General features: G+C 44.4%; 1 protein-coding gene across 8 annotated transcripts; it reads right to left on the bottom strand.

The window, feature by feature from the left end:
- Positions 1–1,167: 1,167 nt before the first annotated feature.
- SMIM8 (small integral membrane protein 8) lies at positions 1,168–14,750 on the bottom strand. Of its 8 annotated transcripts, none has more exons than XM_065911561.1 (4): positions 14,465–14,529; positions 14,347–14,357; positions 3,217–3,374; positions 1,168–1,627 (listed from the first exon to the last, which is right to left on the bottom strand). In XM_065911561.1, exons 3-4 carry the CDS (start codon positions 3,349–3,351, stop codon positions 1,469–1,471), a joined length of 294 nt encoding a protein of 97 aa, XP_065767633.1. In that variant the 5' UTR covers positions 3,352–3,374; positions 14,347–14,357; positions 14,465–14,529; the 3' UTR covers positions 1,168–1,468. The 8 variants fall into 8 exon arrangements, with proteins under 8 accessions (XP_065767633.1, XP_065767636.1, XP_065767640.1 ...); XM_065911564.1 differs by lacking the exon at positions 14,465–14,529 and adding an exon at positions 14,431–14,442; XM_065911568.1 differs by lacking the exons at positions 14,347–14,357; positions 14,465–14,529 and adding an exon at positions 14,731–14,750.
- Between the last annotated feature and the right edge of the window lie 4,933 nt (positions 14,751–19,683).

Consider the following 19,683-nt stretch of genomic DNA (forward strand, 5'->3'; position numbering starts at 1 on the left):
GTCAGGGCTGCCGTCTGCCCAGTCCTGCAGCCCTTCTTTGCTGCAGTTATCTCCTGATAGCTCACTAATACCTCCCCCACCAAACAGTAACTGCTTTTGTTGGATGTTAGAAGAACTCTAATGATGATGATGTGGCATTAAATGTGTAAGCTGAAAACAGAAGAACTCTAGTTCTCTACCAACCAACAGCAAAAGATAAAACTTTAAAGGCATTGTATACCACCTAAGGATATTTAAACTGTATGAAGTGTACTATATAGAGAGACCCCACAAAGAAACACTTAAGGCTCAGTAATAAAGATTTAATTTAGTTGCATATAGACAACTCAATTAGCTAAGCTCTTTAATATCTACAAATCAGACATAATTACTTTTCCATGTATCTTACAAAACTACCACAAAGCACTGGAAATTAAATCTTATGATTTAATTATGATGATAAACTCTGCCTGTGCAATTATTTTACTTGTTAATAATGAAACAAAATTTCAGAGACAAGGTTTATTTACTAAGATGCAATTCCAATGATTTGGAGAATGTGGTAAATATCTAGAAATAAAACACACCTAGAACCCTCATCAGAAAGGTATGAGGTAAACCCCATATACTTACGGTTACTTTAAAGCTAGATCTTCTTACCTACTGAGCAGCTCTAGTTTTCAACTAAGTATAAGAACATCTGGTCTTACATTTATCATATCACTGTAACATTAAATTACAGCGATAACAATGAAATACAACAATGAAATAACAAATTACAATGAAAACAAAATAGGTAACATTTAGTTATAGTCAAATAAAAACATCATACTCAATATACCATACTGTCTGGTTTTGTTTTTTTTTTTTTAAAGAAAAACTCCAATTACTCTGGGTTATTCTTTCATTTAATCTTTATTTTAGTAATTGAGTGGGAGTATTTTTTCAACTAAAATAAAAATCTGGACCAAAGTTAGCTGAAATGGAAAACTGAAATATATGACCCGTCTGTAACCCTATAAAAACTGTTTTTAACTGCAGGCTTTGCAATAATTTACAATCATTTTCTTCTTCACCAGGTAGAAAGAGAACAGTGCCTCTGCAGACAGCAAAGCTAAACCCTCACTACATTGTACACTTACAGTGCAAGTGTACATTCCCCTTGAAATATTAACAATACCACGCAAATTTAAGAGCAGCAGTACTTTTATTGGGCAGGACTTTATAATTTACAAAAATGACTTCCATTCTCACGGCACTTTTTAAAAGAGGACTTAATAAAATTAAAATACGGAACAGCTCTCCCTCCGGGAAGAAGATGCGACGCGGGCTCCGTTTGGAAAGGACCACATTCACTCCAGGGGTCGGGCTGCAATCGTCCTCCTCAGCAGCATCTTCCGGAACAAGAAACAAGACACTGTGCGATCCTAACCTTCAGCTGAGGGTTTCAGAGCCCCCAGGAAACCTTCATCGGCAGCAACCAGCTCAGTTAGTCCCATTTAGAGGTTTTCCTCCTCATGTAACTGTGTCCCTCACTATCAAAAGCTTCATAGAGGTCCTTCTTATTCTCCTGGGTCGCATGTAGGTAACCGATATAAGCCATGCAAAGCGAAAGGGTTATCAATCCGAACGCCATTACAGGTTTGTTCTGTCAAAGGAAAAAAAAACCACAAGGTCTCAATAAGACCAGTCATTTGAAGAGACTCAAATATCTCTTGCAGTCTCCGCTCATCATGCCAAGGCTTGAGTACCACACCAGCATTCCTAGGGTAAAATTCCACTTCTAGTATTTATCCATTTCTTTACTCGGTTAACTCCGCTCCTGCTAACTTAGACACTACGGAAGACTCCTCCTCCTCTTCACAGCTGGGCATCTCCGACCTTCACCTTTAGGAAGGAAATGGGCCAGTTTTCAGTTACCTATGTTGTGGAAAAGTTGCTTAACTTCTTTGGGCCCAAGCTTCCCATCTGCAAACCTTAAACTAGTTATTTTTATTAAGAAGCGAGGAATGAAGTCTACATGCTATTCTTGTCACCCAGGATCATGAAAAAACTGGCAGGAAGCCTTTCATGTTATATACCAGGGACAGCAAAACACACACCCCCTTCTCTGGGAACTTATTCTGTTACCTCAAGAAACACAGTCGCAGAACAGACATGCTGTTACAATAACTCTGATTCGCTGTGTAAAATCCAAGACCCTAAGAGGCAAAGGGATGCTACTTTGATTTTTCTTTTTTGTCACACCACACAGTTTTTGGGATTTGAGTTCCCCAGCCAGGGGTTGAACGTGGGCCCTTGGCAGTGAGAGGGCAGAGTCCTAACTGGATAGCTAGGGAATTCCTGAATTTTTTTAATAAAAGCTTTTAAATTTTGTATTTTCTGCTTTTGTCATCATTTCTGCTTCTATTTCATTACTATTCTTAATCATCAAAAAAAATTAAGGTCAAACTTTTTCAGTGGGATGGACATCTGAGAGGCTACATGCTCAGAGTAGCTTACTTTTGCAGTTCTTGAAATGTACTTGGCAAGTAAAAAAACACATTAGTCCAAAGTTTTTAAAACTTTCTACTTTGATTTAATGATTTGATTGCTAAACTGACCTATTTAACTTTCAAACAGTTTATACTGGTAACTATGTTATTAAAATTCTAAAAAAATTCAAACATTTAAGTACATTTTATGACTTGATTTGCATTTTTCAAAAAATAAAACTTAACAAATCAAATGTATTCAGTAACTTGCTATAATATGATTAGCTAACTCCCTAACAGTGTATAAATGCATGTTTTCATATTTTTCAATATATGTTTGCAAAATCTCCTACATTAAAATATTATTAATAAGCCTGGAATTGTAGACTGATCAGACTTTCATTCTGTTTTGTTTCAATGGAAGGTCTTATTTACCTAATAGTACCTGATAAAACAAGTTTCCTTAAAATCAATACATCTATTAAAATAAAATTTTAAACAGGAATTTGACCAGTTGATTCATTAAAATTCAACTATTTACCATTTAAATTCTCAAACACCCTCAAAATAATTAGTTTTATATGTGTATCTAGTGAAACAGCATTTAAGATTTTCCTTCCATCTCCTTCTTACCCAGAGAGGTCTTACTAGTTAACATCAAATTTCCATGATAAAATCAAACGTTACAGGAGAATTAGAACTTTCTATTCCCGAAAGCCTAGGTAAACTGAACATAAAGTCTCATCCTAGATGTATTTCTTACAGGTTTAATGAAGAGCTCTGGATTCACAGCTCGAAATAAGGCTGTGGTGCGGACCCCTCTGAGCCCTGCGTTTCCCGGGTCTTTCTCCTTGGGCGGATCCTTTTTAAAGACTGGAGGCTCGGGTGCTGAAGACATCTTGACTAACGATGATTTAATACCTGAAAATAAAATAAGAGACTTTTTTTCCCTTCAAAGTTATGTTTTTCTGATAATGTTCTTTAGAAAATCATTCTATATTCAGTCTTTTTTCAAATTCTGGTCTAGATATATACCAAAAGTGATGGCCAATTCTTTTATTACTTTATATAACACGTACTTTGGCCTTTAGGTTTGTTTGGTAAAATGGTTATTTTCTTTTTCATCTTGTGGAACCAGCGAGGTATGCAAAAGTCGTTTTCCTACTTTCCGGGAGCCTACAGAATTGTTTGTCGGTATGAGGCACGCTGGGTCTTGCTGTATGAAGGGGGTACTAAGGGTCGGAGTGGCCAGTGGGCTGTGCACAGCTTCTACGCTGCTCGCCTTCCACGCCCCTTTCAGGACACCGCCCTAAGGGGCCTGAGCGTTCTTTCGCTCCGCTCCTCCTACAGATGGACTCCTCCCCCGCCTCCCCTTCCCGCTGGGCCACCCCAGCACCAGGGCCACGCGGAGGGGCGCAGCTGTCTCCTCACCCCTCTGTCCCCGCTCTCTGGCAGCAAACACCATGCCACCTCCGTAACTGGAAATCCTCTTTCTCTTAATGACTCAGAATCCATCCTAATAGATCCAAGTATGTCTTTTGGCTTCTGGCTCTCCCTGCCAGAATGTCAATACTTTGTGAATATTTTTTTCTTCTACATACTACCGGGCAAAAGGTTCTTCTTACCAACCCCGCCACCGAATGCTGGCGGGGTGGGTGGGGGGAAGGTCGGAAGGGAAAAGACAGGGGAAGAAGCCTTCCAAAGAGCGGCTGAGATTCATCGCAATATCATAAAATTCTTTGGGGGAAATGCTGGACCCTCAGTAAACGTTATGAAATGAGACTCAAACACTCACATTTAAACACTTCTTGGGGCTTTGTTTATTCAAGTATTAAGTTTTCCATTTTACAGTTTTCATAAGAGCAATAGTTTTGCAACTTTATTATTTATGGAGAAGCTTTTAGGAGTTCAGTTTTTTCAAAACTGTCTTTGAAAAAGATTAGTCAATGAGAAAACTCAACACATGTAATCCAAGCGCAGGAGTGTGTTGGGCAGAGCAGGTGTCCATCAGCAAGAGGATCTTGCTTTTCACTCCTTCCGTCCTTCTGCCAACCATTCTCATTATTCATCAAACAAACCTCATGTTCTCTGGACATGTATACTGCTCCATCATCACTAGGGAGCAAATGAACATCTCTGAAGCCCTGGCTGTTAACTGACTTGCCAGTGACAAGTGGTCTCATCTCTTCCGACCACAATGCATTACAGCAGAACAGAACGATCATCAACCTCCATCTACCTCTTCTTCGAAGCCCACCTTGGACATGAATCATATGAGGCAACAACTCATAAAACATTTAGTTCAACAGCATTTAAAACATCATTCAAGTGGTAACTAGCAATTTTTAAAAATTTCAACAGCATTCAAGCTACTAACCTTCTCTATTGGAACAGTGATTTTTTTCCACTACAGACAACTTCTGAAACAATTCCATAATATGCCTGAAATCTGTTCAGCCATCACATGCGTCCAACACATCATGCCCAAGGTTATCAAAAAACTCCAATATTTTCTGCTGAACCAGGGGTCCACTCACATGCACATTTCTTAGGTGAATTACTTGAAACTGTAAACTGAAGGAAAATGCACAAACTTAAAGTTGCAAGATAAGTTTTATTTGGAGATCTTATTGAGGTCTATCGACCGGGAGACAGCCTCTCAGCTATATATATGTTGTATTTGCACAAGATTCTCTCTTTCTTTAGCTGAACCTGTATTTACTCTGTGATGAAACAAGTAAATAAGCAATCAAGGTAGTATTTATTATACTGTAACCTCTGGACACCCACATTCCATTTACGTCAAACTGTTCATGTTAAACTCTTTGCCAGAAATGACAATTAAAGAATACATAGGCTGGAAACTACTGCAAATGTTTACTGAAAGGGACTTTTACGAATTAAAGGGCTTCCCTGGTGGCTCAGATGGTAAAGAATCCACCTGCAATGCAAGAGACCCCAGTTCAATTTCTGGGTTAGGAAGATCTACTGGAGAAGGGATAGGCTACCCATTCCAGTACTCTGGCCTGGAGAATTCCATGGACTGGATAGTCCATGGGGTCACAAAGGGTCGGACATGACTAAGCGACTTTCACTTTTACAAATTAAAGAATTACCTACCACACTATACTTTAAAAGATTTAATATACCACGATTTTCATTGTTCTTGATACTTTTAGGAACATATGAGAGTCTTGGGCTTAGTTGCTCAGTCATGTCCGACTCTTTGTGACCTCACGGACTGAAGTCCGCCAGGCTCCTCTGTCCATGGAGAGTATTCAGGGAAGAATACTGGAGTGGGTCGCCATACCCTCCTCCAGGGGGTCTCCCACGTTGCAAGCAGATTCTTTACTGTCTGAGCCACTGTGGAAGTCCAAGAATACTGGAGTGGGGCGCCTGTCCCTTCTCCAGGGGATCTTCCTGACCCAGGAATCAAACCAGGGTCTCCTGCATTGCAGGCGGATTTTTTACCAGTTGAGCCACCAGGGAAGCCCAATGAAGCACTGCTTTCTATCATGTATCATTCTTCTCCTCGGCCTGGAAGACGACAGCTCAGTGCTGTTGCTGCTTCTCTGTGTATGTGCCATAGTCACTGCGGATGCTCCAACAGTCCTCCCCAAAGTTCATGAGCTTGTTTGTACCACTCATGGAACTAACAAAATGTTAACAACCTTCTAATCTTGCCTGGAGAATCCCCATAGATGGGGGAGCCTGGCGGGCTACAGCCATGGGGTCACAAAGAGTCGGAACTGACTGGGTGACTAAGCGCACACACACACACGCATCTTATATTTATGAAAATAATTACACCAATATTATTTTACTAAAATATAAAACTTTATATATTTATTATTCTTAGGACTGGCCCATGCATTTCTATTACAGCATGACAGAATACCCCCTAAATATGACAAATCTTTGATTTGGAAATTATTTTAGAATCTCACACTTTAGAACTACTGACTTTAATTCATGTATGAGTGTGGAGCAGGACCATAATGAAAACAGCGCCGAAGAAGTGATGCTTTTGAACTGTGGTGTTGGAGAAGACTCTTGAGAGTCCCTGGGACTGCAAGGATATCAAACCAGACAATCCTAAAAGGAAAGCAGTCCTGAATATTCATTGGAAGGACTGATGTTGAAGCTGAAACTCCAATACTTTGGCCACCTGATGTGAAGAAATGACTCACTGGAAATGACCCTAATGCTGGGAGATTGAAGGCAGGAGGAGAAGGGGACGACAGAGGATGAGATGGTAGGATGGCATCACTGACTAGATGAACATGAGTTTGAGCGAGCTCTGGGAGATGGTGATGGACAGGGAGGCCTGGCGTGCTGCAGTCCATGGGGTCGCAGAGAGTCAGACATGATTAAGTGACTGAACTGAATGACTCACTGATACTTTAAATAAAAAGAGACAGATTACTGAGGCCAAAAAGGGACTTATTAGGTAAGAATGTGTAATAAGAACAGAACCTAATGAGACTTCTCATGTAAGAGAATGTCCTTTTATACCTCCTCACACACCTGGCCCAGAGCTGTAGGAATATGACTGGGAAAGACATGCAAGATGTGGTGGTTGAATAAGTACATAAAATGCAAAACCTTAGTTGTTTCTTCACAGGCGTGTTAATCAGAGCTGATATAAGTTCTAATTTTAAAAGCTAAAGAACTAATCATAAATTCAAAGCACAGCAACAACCTATTCCAACACTGAGTGGACAGTACCTCAAAAACAGTTACCATCTGACACACATCCATTAGAGCTTCTAAGTCTCCCCATCATTTTCTCCCAATTTTTCTCTTACTCTTTTTTTCCCCACTGCAAGGCACGAAGTAAATCACACTTACTCATTCGCATATGATACGGATCAATCTCTAGATATACTCGCTTTCAAGATGAGTTTGTTTTTAAGCCAGGACTCACATCTATTGTGTTATAAAGGGGACTCTTCCTCCCGTGTGCATACACACATGCATGCACATACACACACACACAAACACACACTAGCAGGGATGAAGGAACTTGACACTGCACTGCTGCTGGCTAATTTGTTGATTAATTTCTGCGCCGGTTGACCTCTAAAACACTCAATAAGTTAGGTATCCCAGGGGCCAGCCCCTGGCTGTGCAATCTGTCCAGGTGCCCTGTTCTTATTTTGTTTTTTTCCATCACACATTTCTTGTTCCCTTAAATAAGAAATTGTGTCCATAATCTTAATAGAAGAGACTTGCATTTTTCATCAGTTCAGTTCAGTTGCTCAGTCATGTCTGACTCTTTGCGACCCCATGAACAGCAGCACGCCAGGCCTCCCTGTCCATCACCAACTCCCAGAGTTTACTCAAACTCAAGTCCATCAAGTCGGTGATGCCACCCAGCCATCTCATCCTCTGTCGTCCCCTTCTCCTCCTGACGCCAATCCCTCCCAACATCAGGCTCTTTTCCAATGAGTCAGCTCTCCTCATGAGGTGGTCAAAGTATTGGAATTTCAGCTTCAACATCAGTCCTTCCAATGAACACCCAGGACTGATCTCCTTTAGGATGGACTGGTTGGATCTCCCTGCAGTCCAAGGGACGCTCAAGAGTCTTCTCCAACACCACAGTCCAAAAGCATCAATGCTTTGGTGCTCAGCTTTCTTCACAGTCCAACTCTCACATCTATACATGACCAATGGAAAAACCATAGCCTTGACTACACAGACCTTTGTTGGTAAAGTAATGTCTTTGCTTTTTAATATGCTATCTAGGTTGGTCATAGCTTTTCTTCCAAGAAGTAAGCGTCTTTTAATTTCATGGCTGCAGTCACCATCTGCAGTGATTTTGGAGCCCCCCCAAAGTAAAGTCTGACATTGTTTCCAATGTTTCCCCATCTACTTGCCATGAAGTGATGGGACCAGATGCCATGATCTTAGTTTTCTGAATGTTGAGTTTTAAGCCAAATTTTTCACTCTCCTCTTTCACTTTCATCAAGAGATTTTTTAGTTCTTCTTCACTCTCTGTCATAACGGTGGTGTCATCTGCATATCTGAGGTTATTGGTATTTCCTCCAGCAATCTTGATTCCAGCTTGTGCTTCTTCCAGCCCAGTGTTTCTCATGATGTACTCTACATATAAGTTAAATAAGCAGGGTGACAATATATAGCCTTGACATACTCCTTTTCCTATTTGGAACCAGTCTGTTGTTCCATGTCCAGTTCTAACTGTTGCTTCCTGATCTGCATACAGATTTTTCAGGAGGCAGGTCAGGTGGTCTGGTATTCCCATCTCTTGAAGAATTTTCCACAGTTTATTGTGATCCACACAAAGGCTTTTTCTGCAACTCTCTTGCTTTTTCAATGATCCAGCAGATGTTGGCAATTTGATCTCTGGTTCCTCTGCCTTTTCTATAACTAGCTTGAACATCTGGAAGTTTACGGTTCACGTATTGCTGAAGCCCAGCTTGGAGAATTTTGAGCATTACTTTACTAGCATGTGAGATGAGTACAATTGTGCGGTAGTTTAAGCATTCTTTGGCATTGCCTTTCTTTGGGATTGGAATGAAAACTGACCTTTTCCATTCCTGTGACCACTGCTGAGTTTTCCAAATTTGTTGGCATATTGAGTGCAGCACTTTCACAGCATCATCTTTTAGGATTTGAAAGAGCTCAACTGGAATTCCATCACCTCCACTAGCTTTGTTCATAGTGATGCTTCCTAAGGCCCACTTGACTTCACATTCCAAGATGTCTGGCTATAGGTGAGTGATCACACCATCATGATTATCTGGATCATGAAGATCTTTTTTGTACAGTTCTTCTGTGTATTCTTAATATCTTAATACCTCTTCTTAATATCTTCTGCTTCTGTTAGGTCCATACCAATTCTGCCCTTTACTGAGCCATCTTTGCATGAAATGTTCCCTTGGTATCTCTAATTTTCTTGCAGAAATCTCTAGTCTTTCCCATTCTGTTGTTTTCCTCTATTTCTTTGCATTGATCACTGAGGAAGGCTTTCTTATCTCTCCTTGCTATCCTTTGGAACTCTGCATTCAAATGGGTATATCTTTCCTTTTCTCCTTTGCCTTTAGCTTCTCTTCTTTCCACAGCTGTTTGTAAGGCCTCCTCAGACAGCCATTTTGCTTTTTTGCATTTCTTTTCCTTGGGGATGGTCTTGATCCCTGCATTTTTCATACGTGCCTGTAAAAAAAGATCTAAACTACGCTGTATTTGCTTCATACATCTCTCCTGGACAAAAGACAAGTCTGTTCAACAACTGCTGCTGGGAAAACTGGACAGTCACATGTAAAAGAATGAAATTAGAAGATTCTCTAATACCATATACAAACATAAACTTAAAATGGATTAAAGACCTAAGTTTAAGACTGGATACTATAAAACTCTTAGAGGAAAATACAGGCAGAACATTCTTTGACATAAGTCTCAGCAATATCTTTTTGGATTCCAAAGGATCCACCTACTACAGTGATGAAAATAAAACAAAAATAAACAAATGGGACCTAATTAACTTAAAAGCTTTTGCACAGCAAAGGAAACCATAAACAAAATGAAAAGACAACCAACAATGGGGGAAAAAATACTTACAAATCATGGGATCAAGGGATTAATCTCCAAACAAACAAATAGCTCATGCAGCTCAATGTCCAAAAAAATCAAGCAACCCAAACAAAAAAAGGGCAGAAGACCTAAACAGACATTTCTGCAAAGAAGACATACAGAAGGCCAAAAACCACATAAAAAGGTGCTCACCACTGCTAACTATCAGAGTATCAAAATTACAGTGAGGTATCACCTCTCACAGTTCAGAATGCCCATCATTGAAAAATCTACAAATAATAAATGCTGGAGAGGATGTGGGGAAAAGGGAAACTTCCATCACTGTTGGTGCAGCTGTATGGCAGCTTCTTAGAAAACTAAAACTAGAGCTACTACATGATCCAGCAATCCCACTCCTAGGCATACACCCAGAGAAAACCATAATTCAGAATGATACCTGCATGCCAGTGTTCACTGCAGCCTGTTTACAATAGCCGAGACATGTAAGCAACCTAAATGTCCATCAGCAGATGAGTGGATAAAGATGTGGTACATATATACAATGGAATATTACTCAGTCCTAAAAAATGGAAGGAGAAAAGCTATGACAAACATAGACAGCATGTTAAAAAGCAGAGACTTTACTTTGCCAACAAAGGTCCATACAGTTAAAACTATGGTTATTCCAGTAATCATATATGGATGTGAGAGTTGGGACTATAAAGAAGGTTGAATACTGAAAAATTTGAGCTGTGGTGTTAGAGAAGACTCTTGAGAGCCCCTTGGACTGCAAGGAGATCAAACTAGTCCATCCTAAAGGAAATCAGCCCTGAATATTCATTGGAAGGACTGATGCTGAAGCTGAAGCTCCAATACTTTGGCCACCTGATGTGAAGAACTGACTCACTGGAAAAGACCCTCATGCTGGGAAAGACTGAAGGCAAGAGGAGAAGGGGACAACAGAGGATGAGATGGTTGGATGGCATCACCAACTCAATGAACATGAGTTTGAGCAAGCTCTGGGAGATGGTGAAGGACAGGGAAGCCTGGTGTGCTGCAGTCCATGGGGTAGCAAAGATTCGGACACAACTGAGCAACTGAACAACAAAAAATGAAATAATGCCATTGCAGCAAAAAGGATGGACCTAGAGATCATACTAAGCCAAGTCAGTCAGAAAGAGAAAGACAAATACCATATGATATCACTTATATATGGAATCTAAATGATACAAACTTATTTACAAAACAGAAACAGACTCACGGACAGAGAAAACAAACTTATGGTTACAAAAAAGGGAACGGTAGCATGGGATAATGGAGAAGGAAATGGCAACCTACTCCAAGACTCATGCTTGGAGAATCCCAGGGATGGGGGAGCCTGGTGGGCTGCAGTACATGGGGTCGCTAAGAGTCGGACACGACTGAGCGACTTCACTTTCATTTTTCACTTTCATGCATTGGAGAAGGAAATGGCAACCCACTCCAGTGTTCTTGGCTGGAGAATCCCAGGGACGGGGGAGCCTAGTGGGCTGCCATCTATGTGGTCGCTAAGAGTCGGACACGACTGCGCGACTTCACTTTCATTTTTCACTTTCATGCATTGGAGAAGGAAATGGCAACCCACTCCGATGTTCTTGGTTGGAGAATCCCAGGGACGGGGGAGCCTGGTGGGCTGCCGTCTATGGGGTCGCACAGAGTCGGACAGGACTGAAGTGACTTAGCGGCAGCAGCAGCAGCAGCATGGGATAAATGAGGAATCTGGGATTAACATACACGACTATACATAAAATAATCAACAAGGATGTACCGTATAACACAGGGAGCTACACGCAATGTTCTGTAATAAACCACAAGGGAAAAGAATCTGAACACAACGCACGTGTAACTAAGTCATACATGGTGCTGTGCACCTGCAGCTAACGCAGAGCTGTAAATAAACTATCCTCCGATCTAAGAGCTTTTTTTAAAAACAGATCTAAACTAAATTGCATTTCCTTCATACGTTCCTCCCAGTAAAGGCTTCTTTACCTTTTTCTCCTGCCCATTCTCTGGGGAAGGCAATATGTGATAGGAAAGAAGCAGCAGCCTCTTTGTAGCAATGTCCCAGAGGATGAGTGAAAATGGAGCCCCCAGAACGAATACACCGTGCGAGACGGCACAAAGATGGTCCTGAGCAGCAGGAATTTTAAACCATTTTCTCTCCTTTATTAAAATTCCTGCTCTGTGGGATAATCCAGAATGTACTTGGCAGCTGATATTAAACAATTTGCTGGCACAAAACTGGCATGACATAAAAATTAGACCAAGATATAAAGAATATGAGTTACTTTGGTGAAAAACTTAATCCTTAGATGTTCATTTTGAAATAAGCATCTCAACAGAAGATAAATGAAAAAAAAGCTGTCAGAATCACAGAATACTGGTGAGAAGGAATGCCAGCAATAAAGCCTTGCTTTTATAAAATAAAAGCCTTAGGGAATTATAAAATGGACAAAATACTTTAAGTATATATATATGTACTTATTATTTTGTTTCACATACCACACTATTTCAAAATTTAAGAAATAACTTGAAGTTTGGGGCAGGACACCTTAAAAATAATTTGATTTAGAATAAACAAGTTCAGGGCAGAATCAGTTTTCTGTCTTAAGGGAATGTACCATTGCTGCAAATTCCAACTTTGCAACCGATTAGGTGTATGTTTTTGAGTGACAACTTCTCTGAGCTTCAGTTTGCACTTTTATAAAGGAGATATTACCTATTGCATAGAATGACTTTGTAGATTAAATGAGGTAACATTTTTTAAAGGACATAACAGAAGTTCAACAAATGGTAGCTATTTTCTTCTCCACCAATGAAGTCAATCCCTTTTTCTAAATGGAAGAGTGAGATAATCCAGGTCACTCAAGTTCCAGCCAACCCCTGGCCCACCACTTCACTCCTAAATCGCTAAGACTCAGCATTTGTAAGTCACTACAAGATTTAAGAAATGTAACAAAATGTTTTAATTGGAGAATAACTGCTCTGCAGTGTTAGTTTCTGCTGCATAACAACAGCGAATCAACCATATGTATACACATATCCCCTCTCTCTTGAGCCGCCCACCCACCCTTGTCCACCCGTCTGGTCTCAGAGCACAGAACTGCGCGTCCTGTGCTTTGCGGCAGCTTCCCACCAGCTACTTTACAACACCCAGGGTTCCTGCCTCGAGAATCCCAGGGACGGGGGAGCCGGCGGGCTGCCGTCTCTGGGGTCGCCGAGTCAGACACGGCTGAGGCGACTCAGCAAACGCCTGTGAGTGTCAACGCTGCTCTCTCCATGTCTCACCCTCCCCTCCCCAGCCCCCCACCATCCACAATCTGTCCTCCACATGTCTACTCCTGTCCTGCAAACGGCTTCATCAGTACCATCTGCTAGATTCCATATACATGTATTAATATACAGTATTTGTTTCTCTGATCTTCTCCACTCTATATGACAGACTCCAGGTTCAACCATTTCTCTACATATGACCCAATTTCGTTCATTTTTATGGCTGAGTAATATTCCAACGAAGCATAAAATTATAATCACTTAATTTTAAAAATTTATTCTTAATTGAAGGATAATTGCTTTACAATGCTGTGTTGGTTTCTGTCATACATCAACATGAATCAGATGCACATTATGTCCCCTCCCTTTTGGGTTTTAAAGTTTAAAGATGAACTCTACATTTGTTGTTTTTAAGGTAAAAGAGTTATTATTTTTTTAATCCCTTGAAATTTACCATACCTAGAGACAGATACTGACAAAGAATGTTATTTACAAAGGATGTCGCCAACAGTCTGAGGGCGGCAAAGTATTATTTGGGTCTGCTGCCTTCCCCATACCGTGGTACCTACGCTACATCTTGCTATTGGTCAGAGACACGTGCCTTTGAAGCCTCCAGAAAAAGAAACTGCATCCAATTAAGTTCTAGACGTTGCCTTGCAGGGGGCACCCAGGATTGTAAACAAGTTAAAAGGAAAAGAGGAGCCTCACGTGAGGAAACTACAAAACCACGTTCCCCTAGTGAGGGGTTTGGTGAGGTGGGACACCCAAAACCTGCCCAGAAAACGAGACGTTCTCTGGGTGCGCGTGTCCCCGTCTGGGGCGGGACGGGCGCCCCGCGGGCTCAGAGCCCTCCGAGATCCAGCTCGGGAGCTCACGGAGCGCGCCGGCGTGCCGGGAACGAGCGGCCGAGAGAACGCCGCCGGGTCCGAACCCACGCCCCTGGGAGCGGGGGCCGCAGGGCGGCCGGGCGCGCCACGGCCAGGGCCGAGACCGCTGCGGGGCGGCCGCCTCGTCCCGACCCGCCGCCCCGGCCCCTTCCGCCGCCCACCCGTCGCGGGGCCACCCCGGCCCCTTCCGCCGCCCACCCGTCGCGGGGCCGCCTCCCCGCCCCGCCGCCCACCCGTCGCCGGGCCGCCTCCCCTTCCGCCGCTCACCCGTCCCGGGGCCGCCTCCCCTTCCGCCGCCCACCCGTCGCGGGGCCACCCCGGCCCCTTCCGCCGCTCACCCGTCCCGGGGCCGCCTCCCCGGCCCGCCGCTCACCCGTCCCCGGGCCGCCTCCCCGCCCCGCCGCCCACCCGTCGCCGGGCCGCCTCCCCTTCCGCCGCCCACCCGTCGCGGGGCCGCCTCCCCTTCCGCCGCCCACCCGTCGCGGGGCCGCCTCCCCGCCCCGCCGCCCACCCGTCGCCGGGCCGCCTCCCCTTCCGCCGCTCACCCGTCGCGGGGCCGCCTCCCCGCCCCGCCGCCGCGTCCGTCTCGGCTCCTCCTGCGGGGGAGAGCGTCTCAGCGCACTCCGCGAAGTGCGCTGCAGCGGCCCCTGCAGCCTGGAGGCTGCGGCGCAGGGGCGCGGGAGTAGTCTAGAGCCCCTCCCCACCACGCCGGGCCTCCTCCAGAGGGATGGAGTTTGCAAGGGGCATTTTTGGTTTTCTCCTTTTTTACTTTGTGTTTTCAGTCCCCTAGGTTCCAATAACTCCCCAGTTTCCCGTGTGTGTTTTGTACAAGAAAAAGGAGAAATCACCTAGAACTACATAAGTTTCCTTAATGGAAGGGGAAAGCTTTCTGATTTGGGAAAGAACCCTCGGATCTGGTCTCCTCCGGGCCCCATTTTATAGGCACGGTCCTTCAAAGGCACAGTTAGTGCTCTTAGTGCCTTAAAATTCCCAGATGTGGTTATGATTGTGATTTGCACACACTTTGCTGATGGTGATGGAGTGGGTTGCCTTACCCTCCTCCAGGGGATCTTCCCAACCCAGGGATCCAACCGGGCTCTCCTGCATCGCAGGCGGATTCCTCACTGTCTGAGCAACCAGGAAAGCCCAAGAACACGGGGATGGGTAGCTTATCCCTTCTCCAGGGGAACGTCCTGACCCAGGAATCCAACCGGGCTCTCCTGCATCACAGGTGGATTCTTCACTGTCTGAGCAACCAGGAAAGCCCAAGAACACAGGGGTGGGTAGCTTATCCCTTCTCCAGGGGAACTTCCTGACCCAGGAATGGAACCAGGGTCTCCTGCTTTGCAAAGGGGTTCTTTACCAGTTGAGCTTCCGAGGAGGCCCTAAATGTCAAATACCACTATGCAAAGAAAAGCACTTTTACTACCATGATCAACCTAAAGTGATCAAGTAAAAGAATAAGTGAAACCTAAGAACCTGTTTAATAAAAAAAAAAAAGAAAAGCATAAACTATAGGTAATGATAAGAGAGGAAAGCCTAAAGACTTTGTCAGTTTAATGGATATGCGTACAATGCAAATGATGTGACTAGACAATAGTTCTATTTTATGATGCTTTTAAGAAATTACTTTGAAGAATGATGCTAGTCTTAATGCAGCTTTTATAATCCTGTTTTAAAATAGCATCATCAATATTTAATAATATTTAACAGAAGATCTGATATTTGCTAGGGTTAGGAGATTTTATATTTGATGGGATTAACTGCATAAAACAAAGTTTCATCCACGTGAAAACTGGTTCAAGTTTACAAAAGATGTCTGTTTTACTTAGAAGTTCCCAAAGTGTGCGCCAGGGACAATACTTGTGGTCTGTGAGCCCTTTCAAGGGAATCTCATATGTGCTGGTGAATTTTTTTTCAGGCAAGAATTAATAGTTAATTTGTAAGGTGTAATAGAAATCATATTAACTTATTACTATGATGTTAATATGGTGTTTTGTCAAAGGCAGGGTTTGTTTTATTGCTGCTGTAATTTTTGTAAAATAAATTCTGGCTTCTTTTCCCTAGCATCAATCCAAGTCAAAGTAGTTGATATAATTAATGTGGGTTCAGCATACAATTATTATTTTCAGCTGCAAATAACTGAAAGTAACTCAAGTGTGAAAGGATCTGTATTACCTCATGTAATTAAGGACAGGGACGGTACTTGTTTGGGGAACAATGAGACATGGCACATCCATATACGCCAACAGGGCTCTCTTGCCTCATTTCTCTGCGTGCTCCTTACATACGCTCACTCCACGTCTTGGAGAGGGTTCCTCACGTTAAGGTTCATCCAAGCAGAAAGGGAGCTTTCCTAACCTATATATCAAATCTCATAACAGAGCTCTGGCTGGCTTTCATGACTTTTGGGGAATGTACCGTTTTTCAGGACAAATTGCGGTGGACAGGAGGAAGGGATCCCATGGCTGGCCCAGCCTGGGTCAAGCTCATATCATCACACCTCTGAGATTTAGGATGGGGTGGAGGTACTGCTGCTGCTGCTAAGTCACGCCAGTCGTGTCCGACTCTGAGCGACCCCATAGACGGCAGCTCACCGGGCTCCCGTCCCTGGGATTCTCCAGAGAAGAACTCCGGGGTGGGTTGCCATTGCCTTCTCCGGCAGAGGTACTAGGAAGACAAAACCAGCAGATTTCCACCGTACCAGGAGCCCTGCTTTCTGGTCCAGGTTACACAGAACTCCTGAGACGCGGCAGCCGGCGGGGCCACGGAGCAGAACTTTTCCACCAGGGCGTCACAGCCACGTCCTCACGGTGGTGAGGCGAGGCGTCCTTCTTAGGGTGCGAGACGGGCCAGAGTGAGAGAAACGGGGGGCCTGGTGCTGAACACGCGCGAGACTCCCGAGGGACCTGAGAAAAAGAGTCAGCACCGGTCACGGCACAGTTTCTTTCTTTATTGTCTTCTCCTTTCTTCCTCACGTAAGCTCCATGAAGACGTGAATGTGGAGTCCTAGTCCGAGGCTACAGCTGTGAGACCTGCCACGAAGGCCGCAGAACCGGAGCCCAGAAGCACGGGCATCTCCAGAACCGAATAAGCCCCTTTGCAACCAAGGCCGAGAGGCCCCCGATCGTCACCAGCAAGCTCCCTGAGTCCGTATCAGGCAAAACGCCCGCCTCGGTGCCCACCTTATAGCACCCTGACCAATCACCTGATGCCAGCCGCCAGCAGGAAACGTCTCTGTCTTGAGGCTATAAAATTGCCTGCTGCTGCAAAGTCACCACCAGCCCATCAAGTGTTGGCTTTCCCAGTTCTGTCAGAAGTCAGCCCGCTGTGTTTGCAGCACCCACATTACCTCTGCTGTTTACTCCTAATAAGCTCACTCCCCTCTGAAATGCTCTGTGTCTGGAAATTCTTTTCCAACCTGCACTAGGATTGCCATGACAATGAACACACCGGGAAAGCTCCATGGAGCTTCTACAAGGAGTTGCGTGAAGGCTCTATATTTTGCTTATAGGTGTATTTCCAGACATGAAGGGCTCCAGAAATAGCCACTGAAGGGACGTTAAGTGGACTAGGGAAGTGGTGAGGAGGAGGTTCCATGATGAAGAATCGCCATCCAACCCACTGCGCTGTGCCTCTGAACCGTGAGGACCACCTTCCCAGAATGGGCTGCCAGTGGGATATTGTGAAAGCGGGCCTAGTGCAGGAGGGCGGAGCTGCTGGGACGGGCCTGCAGGCCCACAGTTGTGAAAGCAGCTTCGAAATGGAGTTGGTACTGCTGAGAGAACTCTCTCAGACGGAGCCAGGAGGCCACCGGGAACGTGCGACTTGACGCGCGTCTCAGCCTGGATGGAACCTGGCTTTTGATCACTTACCATCTAAAGCAGGTGTCCAGAGAATCTGCCCAGTGTTGCAGAAACTCAGATACCTGTTGGATTTCCCTAAAATAACTGGTGACGGCCTATCCCTTAAGGACAAATATTTCCTTCCTTAGACTTGCCTGGTGGCTCAGTGGAAAAGAATTCACCTGGCAGTGCAGGAGACGCAGATTTGATCCCTGGTCTGGGAAGATGCCTCATGCTGCAGAGCAGCCAACCCCTGTGCCTCAGCTACTGAGCCTGTGCGCTGGAGCCGGGGAGCTGCCCTACTAAGCGCATGCGCTGCAGCTACTGAAGCCCGCGTGCTCCAGAACCCACGCTCCCCAACAAGAGAAGCTACCACAACGAGAAGCCTGAGGACCACAGCGAGAGCGCAGCTCCCACTCGGAGAAACGAGAGGAGAGCCAGGCGGCAACAAAGACCCAGCACAGCCAAAACCGACTGACTAATGACAGTTTTAAAGGTTTCCTTCCTTGCACCAAAGTCAGTCATAATTATTGAACAATCATGGCTTTTACCTTTATACGTGTCTGACTCTCTTCCCCAGAAGAGGCTTTCATTTGGTTTTACCTGCATCTGTCTCCCAAATTGTAATTTTTAAGACCCCTCCAAAAGCTCTTTGTTCCTTGCAGCCTTGATACTGATTATTGTTGGACATCAATTCTGTGACTGCCTACAATAGCAACCAAGGCTGCAGAACCTTCTCTCAACTGAGGCACAGAAGTTTCATTCCTTTATCAATCTGCTCCCATCATTGGATAAAAACACAAACACATCCCCAAGCCCACCCTTCTTACTCTTCCACCCTTGCACAAACCCAATTTCCCAAACTAGGGGGAGCCCCCTGAGATAGAGAGGGGCCCATGCAAGGCTTTGCGACCTGCCTGTTTAACTAGCCACGCCCTTGGGTGGGGAGATCCTGAGGTTTACAGGCAGGACAAATATGCCAGTGAAACACCAGTATCAATGTTCACAAGAGACCTTATTTTTATCTAGATGCTTGAAAAGCTTGGGGACATTTGGGTTGTACTATAAACTATTGTTCTGTACCTATCTTTGAAATAAAGCAAATTTAATGTAGTTTAAAAATGCAGTAAATTTAAGAATTTACCAACATTTAGAGAGTGGTTGCTGAGCCTAACAAATGAGCTCACAAGATGCGTGGTGTTTCTGAAGTCTTGTCAGCTGGTCTGACATCCACATGCCCTCAGCATCTTCCCACATCAAGGGTCTGCAATCTGAGCAAGCGTCAGGCTCACTCAGAGGGCTTGTTAAACACCAGCTGTGAGACCTCAGCCGCTCAGTAGTGTCCGACTCTTTGCCACCCATGCACTGTGGCCCGCCGGGCTCCTCCGTCCAGAGCATTTCCCAGGCAAGAACATTGGGGTGGGTTGCCATTTCCTCCTCTAGGGGATACGCCCAACCCAGGGGTCGAACCTGCTTCAGTCACCTGTGTCTCAGAAAGGAGCTCTGGGTGGGGCCTGGGAAATCCCACTGCAAGTTCCCAGGTGCTTCTGTTCCTCGTCCTCAGACCTCACCTTGGGAACCGCAGACATTCATGGTGGGTCACTTTCCTTCTTCATCCGCCAGGTAAGACATAACTGGTATTTATAATAGAGT

Source organism: Muntiacus reevesi, chromosome 19 (assembly GCF_963930625.1).
Source record: "Muntiacus reevesi chromosome 19, mMunRee1.1, whole genome shotgun sequence".
In the NCBI taxonomy this organism is placed as follows: Eukaryota; Metazoa; Chordata; class Mammalia; order Artiodactyla; family Cervidae; genus Muntiacus; species Muntiacus reevesi.

Bases quoted from the DNA above. Each gene is read 5' to 3' on its own strand.
- SMIM8 (XM_065911568.1), bottom strand. From the start codon at position 3,351: ATGTCTTCAGCACCCGAGCCTCCAGTCTTTAAAAAGGATCCGCCCAAG. The intron at 1,628-3,216 runs GTAAGAAATACA...TTCCTTTGACAG, and splicing joins CAGAGCTCTTCATTAAACCT to AACAAACCTGTAATGGCGTT.